Source organism: Schistocerca piceifrons, chromosome X (genome assembly GCF_021461385.2).
Source record: "Schistocerca piceifrons isolate TAMUIC-IGC-003096 chromosome X, iqSchPice1.1, whole genome shotgun sequence".
NCBI lineage: Eukaryota > Metazoa > Arthropoda > Insecta > Orthoptera > Acrididae > Schistocerca > Schistocerca piceifrons.
The window spans coordinates 139682611-139699702 of NC_060149.1; the positions used below are offsets into that span (position 1 = coordinate 139682611).

Consider the following 17092-nt stretch of genomic DNA (forward strand, 5'->3'; position numbering starts at 1 on the left):
GATCATCCGCTCTCAAAACTCCGCCATCTCTCTCCCCACATCCACCACTGCTGGCGGCTCACCTCCAACTGCGCAACGCTTCGCGCTGTTAACAGCCAACTACCCAACACTACAATGGCGAATATTACTCCAACAATGCAAACCAACCACAGCCTTCACACAGCACAGTCAGTGATTTTTCATATAGAGCGCTACATGGCGTTACCAACATAAAAACCTGAACAGCCTACTTACAATGTGTATTCCCAAAATTTTATTATTCTGCATTAATTTTTTTTTTTTTTTTTTGGACGTTGCGATTTTTTCCGTCAGTGTATTTGACAGTTAATTCAGCTCTCGTAGTGAACCGTGCACTGGGTACGAGTACTCGATTCCAGCGAGCCTTTGGATTTCGGTGGTGCTGATGATGGGAGTGCGGTGCATTTGGGCCTCTGACGAGGAGTGGCTGCCGGCTCGGGGAGTGGGGCAGGTCGCGATGACGCAAGGCGGCTGTGGCTACGGCGGGCAGGTGGTGACTTTCCCGGCAGTCGGCGCCGAGATGTCCGGCGCGTTACTGTTGCTGTTGCTGCTGCTGGCTGCGCCCGCGCTGGCCACGCCGGCGCACTCACACCTCGAGTGGCTGCTGGACCTCTACAACCCGCTGCGCTGGCGCGCGCCGCCCGCAGACATTCAGGTGCGGCCTCCAAACTCTGTGCCATCGACACTTAGCCTACATATATTTTACACTGTTGCTAATAGTTGCATCGAAGATGTCACAAAACTTAAGGCTACTGACAGCAGCATTAGACTCTTCACATTTCCCTCTTTGTGTTCTGGAACCGCGCGACCGCTACGGTCGCAGGTTCGAATCCTGCCTCGAGCATGGATGTGTGTGATGTCCTTAGCTTAGTTAGGTTTAAGTAGTTCTAAGTTCTACGGGACTGATGACCTCAGATGTTAAGTCCCATAGTGCTCAGAGCCATTTGAACCACCCCTCTTTGTGACTGCTAACACGAAAGTATGTAGGGCGAAAAAAATACAGACTTTAAGACATATAATTTCTTCATTTTTGTGGCATATTGTCCACAGTTGCTTTACAATTCTTGAAGGTATTTTTGTTCTGTCGTTTCAACTACAAAAATGCGTGATTTTTTTTTTTCACCAGACGCGTTTCTCTTTATTCAGTTAAAGCATCATCAGTGGTCTGTAATTAAGTTATTTACATTTTGATTTGCTTTAAGATCGAGAAACAGTTCGTTAACAATGCATTAGTACATACTTACGGTGAGTTTCGCTTGCTTTCTCGCTTACATCAAGTGAAAATCACCCTAAGCACAAACCAACATATTGTTAACTGTTTTTCGATCTTAAAGCAAATCAAAATCTAAATAAGTTACAGACCACTGATGATGCTTTACCTCAATAAAGCAAAACACGTCTGCTGGGGAAAAAAAACGCATTTTTGTAGTTGCAACGGCAGAACAAAAATACTCTCAAGAATTTAAGGCATTTTCTGTAGCTCGTAAATATTTGAAGGAAATCACGTTTAAGAGTCACGAAGGGCTGCTGATAAAATAAACTTTAATTCGCCACCAATTTCGGTCAGCCGCTCGATGTTGCCGCGCGGTCTTAGGGGCCTTGTAACGGTCCGTGCAGCTCCTCATGTCGGAGGTTCGAGTCCTCCCTCGGGCATGGGTGCGTGTGTTGTCCATAGCGTAAGTTAGTTAAAGTTAGATTAAGTAATGTGTAGGCTTAGGGACCGATGACCTAAGTAGTCTGGTTCCATAAGTCCTTACCTCAAATTTCCAATTTCCAGTTTCGATCAACCGATAAGCTAACATACAATCATGTACATCAAGCTGTATGCTATTGTTCTTACTGTAGTGTCAAAAATTAAAAAAAAAAAACACCTTCTGCGTCGCTGAAACTGCCGTCAGTAGTAAAATGAATTAATATTGTACAATTATTTTAGTACAGCATTTTGCTATTGACTGCTGTTTCAGTGACTCAGTGTGAGTTTGTTTACTTTTTTGACTCCAAGTAAGAGCGATGCCATTCAGGCTGCTGTAAATAATTTTATTTTACCTGATGAACGGTTGATCGAAACTGGTAGCGAATTAAAGCTTATTTCATCAGCAGCCCATGGTTATCCTTAAATATGACATCCGTCGTAGCAAAGCTTTTTCGCTAGTTCTTTACTGATTTATTATTAGTCTAAGTTTTTTTGACTGAGAACAAAAATTTTACGCTTACGACACGACGAACATTATTTCACGCCTAGAACGACCGCAATCTGATCCTCTACATGGTGCTGACTAATTTACTTTTCCTCAGTTTTTTATTTTTTCGTTTTCGCTTAATTCCTGTTGATTCTACAGAAAACTTGAAATGTTATGCAAAACGACAGTCTAATGGCAAGAAAACTCTATGGTGCACTGCTTTAAAGATTCTATAAACTAATCTCCATTTTATTAATTTACGGTATTTAAGTAGGTCACTAATTTCATTTGAATAAACTACTCATTATAGCTTCAGTGCTTCTAATAAGAAACCAAAGTCTTTCGATTTGTATCAACAGATTGTGGCAAAAACGCGTAGAAAGTCCTTTCGTTAATAACTTTCGTTTTTATTGTGTTGAACACAGTTTATAGACAAATGTCAAATATCACGCCAATTAGCCACAGTCACTTTTTTTGTTACGTTTGGGCGTGATGTCGATTAGCCGAAAGTGAAACGAAGCGTTGGCTCTCTCTCCCGAAATAACGGAAAGAACACGTTGCACGTGTTTTTGGGCTTGAGGAGTGCTTATTCAAAACAAGATACCAACTGACAACTGGCAGTGGGGGAATTAATGAAGGAGCTAAGGAAGAGAGGTTTACATCCTGGTTTCGTCTAGGTTATTAGAGACGAAGCACAAGCTCGAATTGAACAAGCATGGAGAAAGAAAACAGTTGGACCTTAAGAGGAGCATCCTCGCATTCACCTCGAATGAAGTGGGGAAACTGCTGAATACCTAAACCACATTGGTCGAATGCGGCATTGAACCTAAAAGGATATTATGGTTTGACGTACCGTCGACAATGAAGTCAATAGAGGCGAAGCTGAAACTTTGAGTGGGCCATACGTTCAAACGTTACCCGTCAGATCACTCCTCTGAAATAGTCACGTTCTTAGCAAAGTAGCTATTCTGGAGTGTCTGCATTGATAGGCTATACATTAATATAACATCTCCTTACCTAAATAGTTTTAAAGCGACTTGAGTCACCAGTGGGTTGCAGTCTTCCTATGTTTTGACAGATGTATCTCTGTCAACGACTCGAGTGCAGCAGAAATAATTTCTAATATGTACATGTTAAACAGCAAACGGTGTAACACGGAAGTGGGCGATGCAGCGCTAAAACCGTGAATTCGTTGTCTTAGAGAGAATTCGATGCAGTTCACGTTCCTCTTATGCTGCCAGCTTGACATTCTCTTCCTCATGATCAAGTTGTAGGGAGCACTGAGCTTCCCAAGGCATATTACAGAGGTCTTTGTACCTTCTATGGTATTACACGGCGAATCTTCCTATGGAATCCCTTTTACAAGACCTTAGTTCTTATTTCTTTTACACACTTTTCACGTGACACAGGAATTAACATAACGGCTACGTGTTTCTGCTGCTGCTACTGTTGCTACTCCTACCACCACCACCACCACCACCACCACCACCACCACCACTACTACTTACTACTACTACTATTACTGCTCTGATATAAATCAAATGATTAAGCGCTGCACTTAAATGTGTGCTTTATATTACAAGTACCCAAGTTGTTAAATTTCTCTTACCTTTAAAATTTTTCTGTGGGTGTATGCGTGATTCATGTAATGACCAAAAGACTTATCACTCCATATCTTCTATATGGATGAGCTGTCGACTGTTATATAGTAAGTTAACTCACTGACACTTAATAAAATTATAAACAGCCGACAAGTTGCAATGGATAAAGAATTCTTTACCTAGGTTTCAACAAATTTAAATTTGTCTTCTTCAGAAGGTGGCTTAAGGACAATGAACATCATAGCTTACATTAGAAAGGTATGAAACTTAAGTCAAGAATAGATTTTAACACAAATTAGAGAGCTCTTGCATTACAAAAATATGAGAACGACGACTGGTACTTACAATTTTACATTAGTATGGACTGATGTATCATCGCCGTTTTTACAAATGTCTGCATTGATCCATTTGTCAAAATTAAAATATAGCCCTAAAAATAGGGTTTGTCACGTAAATATAAATTAGTACATGGATGTTGCAGAGCTCGCAACCGACTGTGTGTAATCGGCCAGCGTAGTTACTCTGCGGCCAGGGCAGGTGGGGCTCATGGCGCGAACAATGTGCCGATTGGCGTACAAAAGCAACGTGTAAATTATCAGTATTAATAACGTCCTTAAATAAAGTAACAATAAAAAGAAGGAAAGCGTTTAACACTCCCGTTATAACAGTATGGGAGCCTTGGTACAATTAATGTAGTTACACATCAAAAAGGCAGGTGGCGCTTACGCCGACAGAGTTACGTACAGTGGCATATACAGCCAGAATATAAAAATTACATTACAATATTAGTGAAGCCCACACACGGTATATATGTCAGAACTTTAAAATTGATAATAATAGCTCTTAAGACAGACACTTGTTCACTGTTTTGCAACTTGATATAACATAACGTTGCGGTTAAAAAGATAAAGGTATGTTTCGTTGTTTGTTTTGTCTTTGCAATCCTAGGATCAAAAAGGATATTAATCAATAAAAGATAATTCCGAGAGGTTATAGTTTGATCCGATAGTTTTAATCCTACAATATTAGAACGTATGTGTAATTTCTAAACACTGCCATGAGCCGTCGTCTCTATTGATTCGTTTATTTAACGGATTAATACAGGTAGATTTATATTATGCAAATTACGTAACGTCCGTGGCAAAGGATGTTTCATATGGTACCATATGAAAGAGTTTCCTACCTTTCCATTTTCAGACTGAACGTAGCAAGAGTAACTGCTTACACCTTCGTACTCTCTTGCTGGTTGTATTTTCAGTATCAAAATGTTCAAATGTGTGTGAATTGCTAAGGGGTTGGATTGGGTTGGGTTCTTTGGGGAAGGAGACCAGACAGCGAGGTCATCGGTCTCATCAGATTAGGGAAGGATGGCGAAGGTAGTCGGCCGCACCCTTTCAGAGGAACCATCCCGGCATTTGCCTGGAGTGATTTAGGGAAATCACGGAAAACTTAAATCAGGATGGCCGGACGCGAGATTGAACCGTCGTCCTCCGGAATGAATTGCTAAGGGACCAAACTGCTGAGGCCATCGGTCCCTAGACTTAGACACTACTTAAACTAACTTATGGTAAGAATAACATACAGACAGCCATGCCGGAAAGAGGACTCGAACCTCCGGCGAGAGGGGCCACGCAATCCGTGACATGGCGCCCCTAACCGCTCGGCCACTCCGCGCGGCTGTTCATTATCACAGCATCATAGATGTTTATGGGATTGTGAGTCTAAATTCCACGCTGAACACTTGAATCTGAAGTTTTATAAGTAGAAAATTTCGCAATACAATATCCTCCTTCTTCGCAGGAGCTCGTGATTGAGAATTCCCTGAATTCCTCTGATACTTCCTCCGAATCTAATCGTTGGACATTTCTATAGGTCACAGGAGGATTGAATAAAAACGCATTCAGTCACAATTTTTCGTGTTTTATTAATACACGATGCATTTCCGCTCCTGTGGATCCATCTGCAGATGAAAATCGTCTAATACATAACTTACTTTTGCTCTTCAGTGAGGGGAAAGGTACTTTGCTGCTATGAGAAAGTTAGATGTTAGGTTTCGAGTGTGGAACTAGAAGAGAAACAACGGGGAAAAAAAAACAGAGAAAAGCTTAACGCACTCTAGTCACGAAATACGAAATCTAAGATCTACATTTCTCATAACAGGAATATGCGCTTCACCCTACTCAAGAGCAAATATAAATGATATTCTAGACGATTTGCACCTGAAGATGGACCAACAGGGTCAGAAATGCATCCTGTAATTTAATGACGCACGAAACAATTGTAACTGAAGGTGTTTTTGTTCAAACATCCTGTGTATCGAATACAGTCATGTCCACAACTGCAAAATATGGATAAAATTAGATTTGAACAGCTGTTGTTTATGCTTAATGTTTCCTTTCAATTAAGTATGATAGGAATCGCGTAGTATTCCGGTACAGGTCGTTGATGCATCTTATACGAAATCTCTTCCTCTATCCCACCAGAGAATAGAAGCTCGCCGTTTGCCTTACACGTGTCTGAACCTATTTGACAGCTCCATTGCATAGACCAGTGCACTGTTACACCCAAGAATTTTCACAACACGATTGACTTCGATTTTCAGTCATTAATATACTGTCTGATAAAATAACGTGAAGCATCCGAAAGTGGTGCAGGAAACAAAATGAAACGTCACAGGGTGATTCACTTTTCTAGTCGGGCAGTGAATATAGTAATACTCTCCTGCTTTCATCTACAAAATTACATGTTTATGCTCGCTGTACAGAGAGGCGAGGTAATTGAGTGGTTAAGGCACTTTGTTCACGTTCGGAAAGCGCATGGTTCAACTTCCCATTCCGTCATCCGCATTTAGGGTTTTCTTCGTTTTCCTGAATCACTTTACGCTAATGGGCGAATCAGAAAGATATGGAGACTATATACTGCACTGATTATGTGTGATAAGTAAAGTGTGTTCAGGACCTAGGTTCTAACCCGGATTCTGGAGTAATCCAGACAGTGCACTATAACAAAGTACGCTGTCTACGAAAGACAGGATCCTGTCCGAAGTACAGATTTAGCATCTCACACTTACTAAATAGCGGAATGTTTGTGTTAACAAGACCCTAAACAAATTTCTTCGCCCCCCTCCTTGCCCTTTTCGGATGTCCTGCCGCGTACGCTAAACGCGAACCATATGTCCTTCACGCGTACGTACGACTGCAGATCAGGAAGTCACTCAATCTGCTGTAATGAGGTTTTATAACTTATTGCATCTCATTTAAAATGAGTGACGATGCGCTAATGTAACAGCAGGTGAAGTGGAGCCTGGCGTCTTTTCTCTCGCAGCGTCCTACTGAGCGGCAGGTCTGAAAAACCGGACAGCGGCCTCTGTTGCATAACTGGCGGTCACTTGCCTGCCGGTAGCGCAACCGTGAAGGAAAGGGTAGTAAACATATCGCGCCCGCATCGGCACCGACTGAGGTGATGTAGGACGGGTTCTTGCTAAAACAAAAGTCCGCTATTCGCGTTCAGGTAGATCTGCCCGGCGTGGAGGTAAAGGCAAAGGGGAACGTGGGAATGGTGAATCACTATAGGCTAGCTTACCTGCGCAGGCTGCCGGAGCGAATGTATGTTGCTGTTCCATGCTACCGTGGGGTCTTGCCGCACAAGCAAACCGGTGCGTGTTCACGCCGTGGACTGTTCTCTTAAACCGCAGAACAAACGTAAGTAAATGGCCATGTAGGGCCAGTAAATCGGAAACGCTGCACTGAGAATTCTACATTATTAAGCGACTATCCCGGAAAACGGAACCTGAGAGCAATTGCAGGTTGCCTATCTTTCGGCTACAAGGAGCAACAAAAATACACTACTGGCCATTAAAATTGCGACACCAAGAAGAAATGCACATGATAAACGGGTATTCATTGGACAGATATATTATACTAGAACTGACGTCTGATTACATTTTCACGCAATTTGGTGCATAGATCCTGAGAAATCAGTACCCAGAACAACCACCTCTGGCCGTAATAACGGCGTTGATACGCCAGGGCATTGAGTCAAACAGAGCTTGGATGGCGTGTACAGGTACAGCTGCCCATGCAGCTTCAACACGATACCACAGTTCATCAAGAGTAGTGACTGGCGTATTGTGGCGAGCCAGTTGCTCGGCCACGATTGACCAGACGTTTTCAATTGGCGAGAGATCTGGAGAATGTGCTGGCCAGGGCAGCAGTCGAACATTTTCTGTATCCAGAAAGGCCCGTACAGGACCTGCAACATTATCCTGCTGAAATGTGGGCTTTCGCAGGGGTCGAATGAAGGGTAGAGCCACGGGTCGTAACACATCTGAAATGTAACGTCCACTGTTCAGAGTGCCGTCAGTGCGAACAGGAGGTGAGCGAGACGTGTAACCAATGGCACCCCATACCATCACGCCGGGTGATACGCCAGTACGGCGATGACGAATACACGCTTCCAATATGCGTTCACCACGATGTCGCCAAACACGGATGCGACAATCATTATGCTGTAAACAGAACCAGGATTCATCCGAAAAATTGACGTCTTGCCATTCGTGCACCCAGGTTCGTCGTGGAGTACACCATCGCAGGCGCTCCTGTCTGTGATGAAGCGTTAAGGGTAACCGCAGCCATGATCTCCGAGGTGATATTCCATGCTGCTGTAAACGTCTTCGAACTGTTCGTGCAGATGGTGGTTGTCTTGCAAACGTCCCCATCTGTTGACTCAGGGATCGAGACGTGGCTGCACGATCCGTTACAGCCATGCGGATAAGATGCCTGTCATCTCGACTGCTAGTGATACGAGGCCGTTGGGATCCAGCACGGCGTTCCGTATTACCCTCCTGAATTCACCGATCCTATATTCTGTTAACAGTCATTGGATCTCGACCATCGCGAGCAGCAATGTCGCGATACGATAAACCGCAATCGCGATAGGCTACAATCCGACCTTTATCAAAGTCGGAAACGTGATGGTACGCATTTCTCCTCCTTACACGAGGCATCACAACAACGTTTCACCAGGCAACGCCGGTCAACTGCTGTTTGTGTATGAGAAATGGTTTGGAAACTTTCCTCATGTCAGCACGTTGTAGGTGTCGCCACCGGCGCCAACCTTGTGTGAATGCTCTGAAAAGCTAATCATTTGCATATCACAGCATCTTTTTCCTGTCGGTTAAATTTCCGATGCCTTTTTTACGACCTGTTAGTGAAGTATCAATTGACTATCTGTATTCTGTGGATAAAGATGAACTTGTGGGGTGCAATGTTTAGATAATAGTTAAGTGTCAAATAAAAGAAAGGAGAGGGTGAAACCAGGTACCGGCACGAAGTCTGCGTCCTTCGGTAACCACGCCGAACGAAGTGGTGCAGTAAATAAGGCGCTAGACTCGTATTAGAGAGAAGTAGGGTTCGAACCCGATTCCACCCATGCACATAACGGTTTTCTGTGATTTCTTTACAACACTTAAGGGAATGTCGGGATGGTTCCTTTAAAAAGCCCAGTGCCGAATTCCTGTCCCATCTTTGTCCAATCGAAACTCGATTCGTGCCTTCCGACGTCACAGCCGGACGTTACACCTTAATCTTGTTTCCTTCCTTCCTTACTTACTCCGAATAGCAGAGTGGGCTGCAGAGCTTAACGTCACATTTTGAAGGATTACAACGAAGTTCTACACATTTTCAAATGACACCGTCTTCACAAACTCCGTACTCCTTCACCAATATTTTACAAATAATATGGAGGGTATTCCGTCCTTTACGATTGTAATAAAAGCTATAATTGGACGAAACGTATTTCGGTTTATTTCAAAGCATCTTCAATGGTCACTGTCACAATTGTGGTTTTCTTTACAAATCTGTTTAACGATATCATGAAGAATTCTCATCTTTTAAATTACTTTTAACGCTCACTTTTTCTGGCTGATACCTTATTTCCTTCTATTCTTATACACACAATCGTTCTATATTTTGCACACTGCACTTAGCTGACACACAATATGTTTCCGTTTTCACGAAGCAGCCGAAGAATGTGGTTTTATAAAAAAAATGAAAATATATTTTATGTCAGTGAAATGCAGTGTGCAAAGAAATGAACCACTGTCCGTAGAAGAATGCGCGGAAATGTTGCAGGAGTCAAAAATCGTGAGTAATAAACGTAATTTGAACTATGAGAACTGTCCATAATCTCGCTAAACAGTGTTGCTACAGTGGCCACTAATGATTTAAAATAAAGACTTCTTACAGTCACGAGTGATGAACTGTCTCTTATATTACTTGCAAAGCTGCGTCTGCGGAAGAAAGATCACGAAGATAAAAAGACAGGATGTACCAAAACTTTGCCGGCCAGTGTGGCCACGCGGTTAAAGGCGCTTCAGTCTGGAACCGCGCGACCGCTACGGTCGCCGGTTCGAATCCTGCCTCGGGCATGGATGTGTGTGATGTACTTAGGTTAGTTAGGTTTAAGTAGTTCTAAGTTCTAGGGGACTCATGACCTCAGATGTTAAGTCCCATAGTGCTCAGAGCCATTTGAACCATTTTGAACCAAAACTTTATTTATGAACACCTGGTAATGTAATTATCAACAGCCAGAAGTATAAATTGTAGGGTACATACAGATAACTTGGGCAACCTAAATTCAGTACTTTACCACTGCGTCACCTCACTTGGTAAGTATTTCTTGACTGTAGTATACAGAAATATAACTCGATTTATCCACGTATTTAATGGCGTACGTACATTCCACAATTCTTATAGCGGTATAAAAAAAACTAAAGTTAAATGAAGTCATATTGCATGTAAGACCGCACGCCGCTAGGTATATTTAAGATGTTGACATCCAAGAAATATTTGTTGACGAAAAATCATAACCCTCAGAAAATGAAGTTTCACTTTGTGATATATTGTGCGAGATGTTTGGAACTTGAAGCCCAAACTACACAATGACCTAATGAACTAAATCCTAACGCAGAACACTGGTGAACAGTGTGATGCCTATTAACAGTACATCATGAATGCTTATTGCGTTTTTGTTCCAATGCTTGTTCTTCTTTCAGCACAAATATTCGCACTCTGTATCTCTGAACAGAGCGCGACCGCAATAGCGCAAGGCAACGGCCTCTGTTATGAAAGTTAGTTTAACCGGTATATCTAGCCTGAAATAAGTGTGGCGGGTCTCCATTTCACGCAGAGCCCCTCGTTAGCGATCCTAACAGAATTTAAGCGAGTATGAAAATTGCCAAGCAGCCTCATTTCTCGAGGAAAGAAGTGCCTATAACGAACGAGACGCCAATCGAATGCACTCACTGGATTTACGACTGTTGGTCTGACACACCGCCCAGTCTCACTGTGGGCCTTAGGCGTTTACAACATCCACAATGGAAAGTGATGGAATGGTTCCCAATATACACCTGAGAAACGCTACAGCAAAAACACAAGCCAGATGAGACGGCGCAATACGTAAGACTGTGTGGAAGTAGCGGGTTTCAAATCCCCTTCCAGCCAGCCTTATTTAGTTTCTCGCGAGTTACTTCGAATCTCAGGAAAACACACAGTACAAAATGTATTCTACCCGTAGCAGACGAACGTCAATACTTTCCTTCTTGTTATAAAATTAAATAGCTGTGCATCTACAGTAATGGCACCGAACAAGGCGACGCTGCATTCGCCAATCCAGAGGACGTCAGTCAAATCCCCGTTAGATCATCCAGAAGATGGTTCTCCGTGGTTTTCATAAATTACTTAAGGCAAATGCCGGAATAATCCTTTTGCATAGTACACAGTCGATTTCCTTCTCCTTTCATCCCCCAATCGGAGTTTGTGCTCCATCTCTAATGACCTCGTCTTCGACAGGATATTAAACCCTCCTCATTTTCTCTCCTGTTTCGTACAGGAATCCAGTCCGTGAACAAAAATGATGGCAATGTTATTTTCAGGACGAGTAATGTCCGATAGGTGTACACTGAAGGTAAAAATAGCAAGGAAGAAGATTATGGTTAAGGTCCCATCGACGACGAGATCATAAGAGACGGAGTACATCTACATCAGTACTTCACAAGCCACCTGGCGGTGTATGGTGGAGGGTACTTCTGGCACCACTAAATGATCCCCCTTCCTGTGCCACTCGCGAACGGCGCATGTGATGAATGATTGTCGATAAGCCTCTGTAATAAGTCTAATTTCTCGAATGTCTCGTGGTGAACATTTCGCGAGATGTATGTGGGAGGAAGTAGTATTTTTGTAAATTTGTGGTAAGTTGCTATGGGACCAAACTGCGGACTTAATCTAACGTAAACTAACTTACGCTAAGGACAACACACACGATCATGCCCGATGGAGGACTCGAACCTCCGACGGGGGCAACAACGCGAACCGTGACAAGGCACCTTAGACTGCGCGGCTATCTCGCGCGGCGGGAACTAGTACCGGGTGATCAAAAAGTCAGTATAAATTTTAAAACTTAATAGACCACGGAATAATGTAGATAGAGAGGTAAAAATTGACACACATGACTGAAATGACGTGGGGTTTTATTAGAACAAAAAAAAGTTATCTGGCCTTTTTTCTTCGAGGAAATGTGTGATTCTGGTTTTGTAACTGCTACCGTGACGGGTGAGAGGTACGCCGATATGTTACAGAACCGCATAATCCCAAGCCTGGCTGATAAATAACTGCTGGAACGTACGATGTTTATGCAGGATGGTGCTCCACCCCATATTGCTAGACGCGTGAAAGATCTCTTACGCGCGTCGTTTGGTGATGATCGCGTGCTCAGCCGCCATTTTCGTCATGCTTGGCCTCCCAGGTGCCCACACCTCAGTCCGTGCGATTATTGGCTTTGGGGTTACCTGAAGTCGCAAGTGTATCGTGATCGACCGACATCTCTAGGGATGCTGAAAGCCAACATCCGACGCCAATGCCTCACCATAACTCCGGACATGCTTTACAGTGCTGTTCACAACATTATTCCTCGACTACAGCTATTGTTGAGGAATGATGGTGGACATATTGAGCATTTCCTGTAGAGAACATCATCTTTGCTTTACTTTGTTATGCTAATTATTGCTATTCTGATCAGATGAAGCGCCATCTGTCGGACATTTTTTGAACGTTTGTATTTTTTTGGTTCTAATAAAACCCCATGTCATTCCAAGCATGTGTGTCAATTTGTACCTCTCTATCTACATTATTCCGTGATTCATTCAGTTTTCAAATTTATACTGACTTTTTGATCACCCGGTATATTGTCTGATTCTTCTCGGAAAGTACTCTCTCGAAATTTCAATAGAAAACCTCTCCGTGATACACAACGCCTCTAGTGAAGCGTCTGCGACTGGAGTTTGTTGAACATCCCTGTAAATTTCTCGCGCCGACTAAACGACTCGTGGCTCGTCGTTCGATCTTCTCTATCTCTTCTATCAGTCCTACCTGGTAAATGTTATTATGTCTTCCTTTGCACGCTGTGTGATTCTTTAGTTGATGCAGGAGCGAGGAACAGATGCCATTTATGAACAGAGAATTCAGATATTTATTTGTTCTACATCTAATACCAAATAGTAAAAATAATTCATACCCTTGTTGCTGAAGAAGCAGCGTCAGTTGGTAACAGTAGATATCAATGTAGAAATATATACAGATACGAAAGATTGATAAATCTGTCACTCTTCACTACAACAACTATTCAGAAGATGTCGAACCACTATGAAAGTCTGTAAACGTTATGCTACTGGCAAGCACACAAAATCGGTCAGTGCAGGAATGTTAGAACTTCACTACACCCAACGCTGGAGCTCCGGAGAGAAGATGCTTGCATCTCGTTGGGAACGGCGTCCGCTCCCGGTAGCTGAGTGGTTGCCGGCATGGTAGCTCAGCGTGTTCGGTCAGAGGGCTAGCTGCCCTCTGTAATAAAAAAAAACTGAGTTAATGGATCAACAACGAACTGAAACGGGTGCCTTTCGACGTCTGCCCAGAGCAGATACAACGAACGAAAACGAACAAAATGAGATTAAAAAAAAAAAAAAAGTGGTCAGCGAGACAGACTGTCAATCATAATCAGTTGCAAAGCGATTTAGAAAAGATTGCTATATGGTGTGGCAGGTGGCAGTTGACGCTAAATAACGAAAAGTGTGAGGTGATCCACATGAGTTTCAAAAGAAATCCGTTGGAATTCGATTACTCGATAAATAGTACAATTCTCAAGGCTGTCAATTCAACTAAGTACCTGGGTGTAAAAATTACGAACAACTTCAGTTGGAAAGACCACATAGATAATATCGTGGGGAAGGCGAGACAAAGGTTGCGTTTCATTGGCAGGACACTTAGAAGATGCAATAAGTCCACTAAAGAGACAACTTACACTACACTCGTTCGTCCTCTGTTAGAATATTGCTGCGCGGTGTGGGATCCTTACCAGGTGGGATTGACGGAGGTCATCGAAAGGGTGCCAAAAAGGGCAGCTCGTTTTGTGTTATCACGTAATAGGGGAGAGAGTGTGGCAGATATGATACGCGAGTTGGGATGAAAGTCATTAAAGCAAAGACGTTTTTCGTCGCGGCGAGATCTATTTACGAAATTTCAGTCACCAACTTTCTCTTCCGAATGCGAAAATATTTTGTTGAGCCCAACTTACATAGGTAGGAATGATCATCAAAATAAAATAAGAGAAATCAGAGCTCGAACAGAAAGGTTTAGGTGTTCGTTTTTCCCGCGCGCTGTTCGGGAGTGGAATGGTAGGGAGATAGTATGATAGTGGTTCGATGAACCCTCTGCCAAGCACTTAAATGTGAATTGCAGAGTAATCATGTAGATGTAGACATAAGGGCCCGGGTTCGATTCCCGGCTGGGTCAAAGATTTTCTTCGCTCATGGACTGGGTGTTCTGTTGTCCTAATCATCATCATTTCATCCCCATCGACGCGCCAGTCGCCAAAGTGGCGTCAAATCGAAAGACTTGCACCAGGCGAGCGGTCTACCCGACGGGAGGCCCTCCTAACGCGACATTTTTTTTTTAATTGGGAACGGTGTAATCGTCCGTGGCGGTGCCCCCGCGCCTCGGTGGCAATTGTAGGAAACGCGGCGGCGTAACTGGAGGCGCGTGTATTTGAAAGTGCTGAGGACCGAGCAGCCGATACCGGAGTAAGGTTCGTTGATTTGGGGGGGAGAGAACCAAACAGCGAGGTCATCGGTCCCACCGGTTAGGAAAGGATGGAGAAGGAAGGCGGCCGTGCCCTTTCAAAAGAACCATCCTGGCATTTGCCTGAAGCGATTTAGGGAAATCACGGAAAACGTAACTCAGGATGGCCGGACGCGGGTTTGAATCATCATCCTCCCGAATGCGAGTCTAGTGTGCCAGCCTCTGCGCCATCTCGCTCTCTCCGGAGTAAAGGTCCCAGATTGATGAACAATACTCAAGAATCGGTGGAACGAAATGCCTTTCGTAGTACGAGTTCGAACTGGGGAAGAACGGGGAATGAAACCCGCCGTTTCAGAGAAACAATCCCCATATTTACCTTCCGAGATTTAGGTAAACCACAGGAAACCTAAATCTGTATGGCTGGACGGGTATCTGAATCACCGCATTTCCGATTGCGAAACATAGGTAACTGCTGTACTGCTGCGCCACTGCAGTCGGTCATGACCAACGAAGAGGTACTGAAGAGATGGTGGGAGAAAGGGAAAAAAAGAGAGAGACCGGATGATTAGACGTGTATTGACAGAGCACGAAAAAATTTTGAAAAATAATTTTAGAGCCATAGGTGGAGGGAAGGGAAGGTAAGGACTGAAGAGGATTTACGTTCTGGTGTTGAAGAAATGGGTATAAATACAACGTCAAGAATGAAGTGATAGATTGCAAGAAGTGGAGATGACAAGAACCTTCTCACAAAGTAGAAAACCGATGGTGATTTATCCGATACTAAGATGCGGGAACTATACTTATAAATTTAAAGACATGAGGTGGAAAATAACTCAGGTAAGTGTCTGTGCTTCACCTTATAATGGTCGCCCAATCGTTGATATTCCTATATTCGCACAATATCACTCCAATATACGTAGCTTGTTAGCACTTGATGTAGAGAATTGGGTTGGCGCCATTAAATTGTATTGTAGTAGTTGCTGCTGCTGCTGCTGGCTGGTTCACTGCTGTATCTTGATGTTAATGTTGGCTCTATATGTATTCGTCTAGGGGTAAAAATATGAGGTCCCGTGTTGTTGATGTGCTTGTTGATAAATAATGAGCGACAGCATAAGAGAACTTCAACTATTTATTGGCATCTTAGCTCCGCTGACCACCCAAAGACGTCACAGTACAGAGTAACACTTCTTTTACAACATCTTTGCATTGTTTTTCCACATAAGACAATAACACACACACTTTACAAAAGTTCTATCAAGACTGAGCTGACGAGGCTTCTTGCTGCTTGTATTTATAACCTTGTCAAAGAACTACTAAGAAGAGATGTGGTTTATAAGTCAGGCATCTATCTGTCATCGTAATTTGTGCAAAAAAGTTATTAATTTACATCGAGTGACATAATTTAACAGGTCATTAAAATGACAGACAGATTTGTCAACTTGTCAGAACAATTCTTTGTTGCAAAAAGGCCGTTTTTCAAAGGTACATTTATTGACTTCTCTCATTTGCATACATAAGTAAATAACGTGAATTATTAAAAATTACAGTGGTTCTCGTTTAAAATAGATGTGTTTGCGTGAATAGTGAGTGAAAAGAGTCCTAGTGAATAAATAGGTTTCACTGGGTAATTTTTATTTAAGGAGATCCAAAATACGTAAGTTCGCCAATATTATTCGTATTTCATATTAATTATTTCAGTTGAGTATAGTGTTTTTACATAATGACATCTGCTGTATCAGTGTTCAAGTGATGTTAACTTTTGTGCGGATCAGTTATTAATTATATTTTAATGGGTTGACTGTTTATGTAGACATGTTACGCAATCATTGCTAACATACACAATTACTTTTTCTATTACCGTAATTGCTAGTTAAACTGGTTGAATTAGGAAGGTATCGCAAACTTCGTTATAATAAAGCCTTCAATAGGTTCCGTTACAACCTCTAGAACGGTATACGTACTAGTAATAAGCGGTGTGATCTTTACATTTTCCTCGAAACATCTAGAGAATATTTCTAATACGTTCGTAAGTATAATTTTGCAAGGTGATGTGGAGAGTATGGGTGAGGTTTCTTGCACAGTGTGCACTCGCTGTGAAGCGGCGAGCTGCCGGCTGCACGCAGAGACACTGCCTGCTCTATTTAACACGGCTACAATTCTCGCT

The 17092-nt window shown here is 42.8% G+C and overlaps 1 protein-coding gene across 1 annotated transcript in view; it reads left to right on the forward strand.

Moving 5' to 3' along the window:
- The first annotated feature begins 475 nt into the window (after positions 1-475).
- The window catches only part of LOC124722223 (nose resistant to fluoxetine protein 6-like), a 157313-nt gene continuing 140696 nt past the window's right edge, over positions 476-17092 (forward strand). Inside the window, exon 1 of the mRNA XM_047247417.1 lies at positions 476-673. Coding sequence (XP_047103373.1) covers positions 476-673 — 198 coding nt within the window. The remainder of the gene's footprint in view (positions 674-17092) is intronic.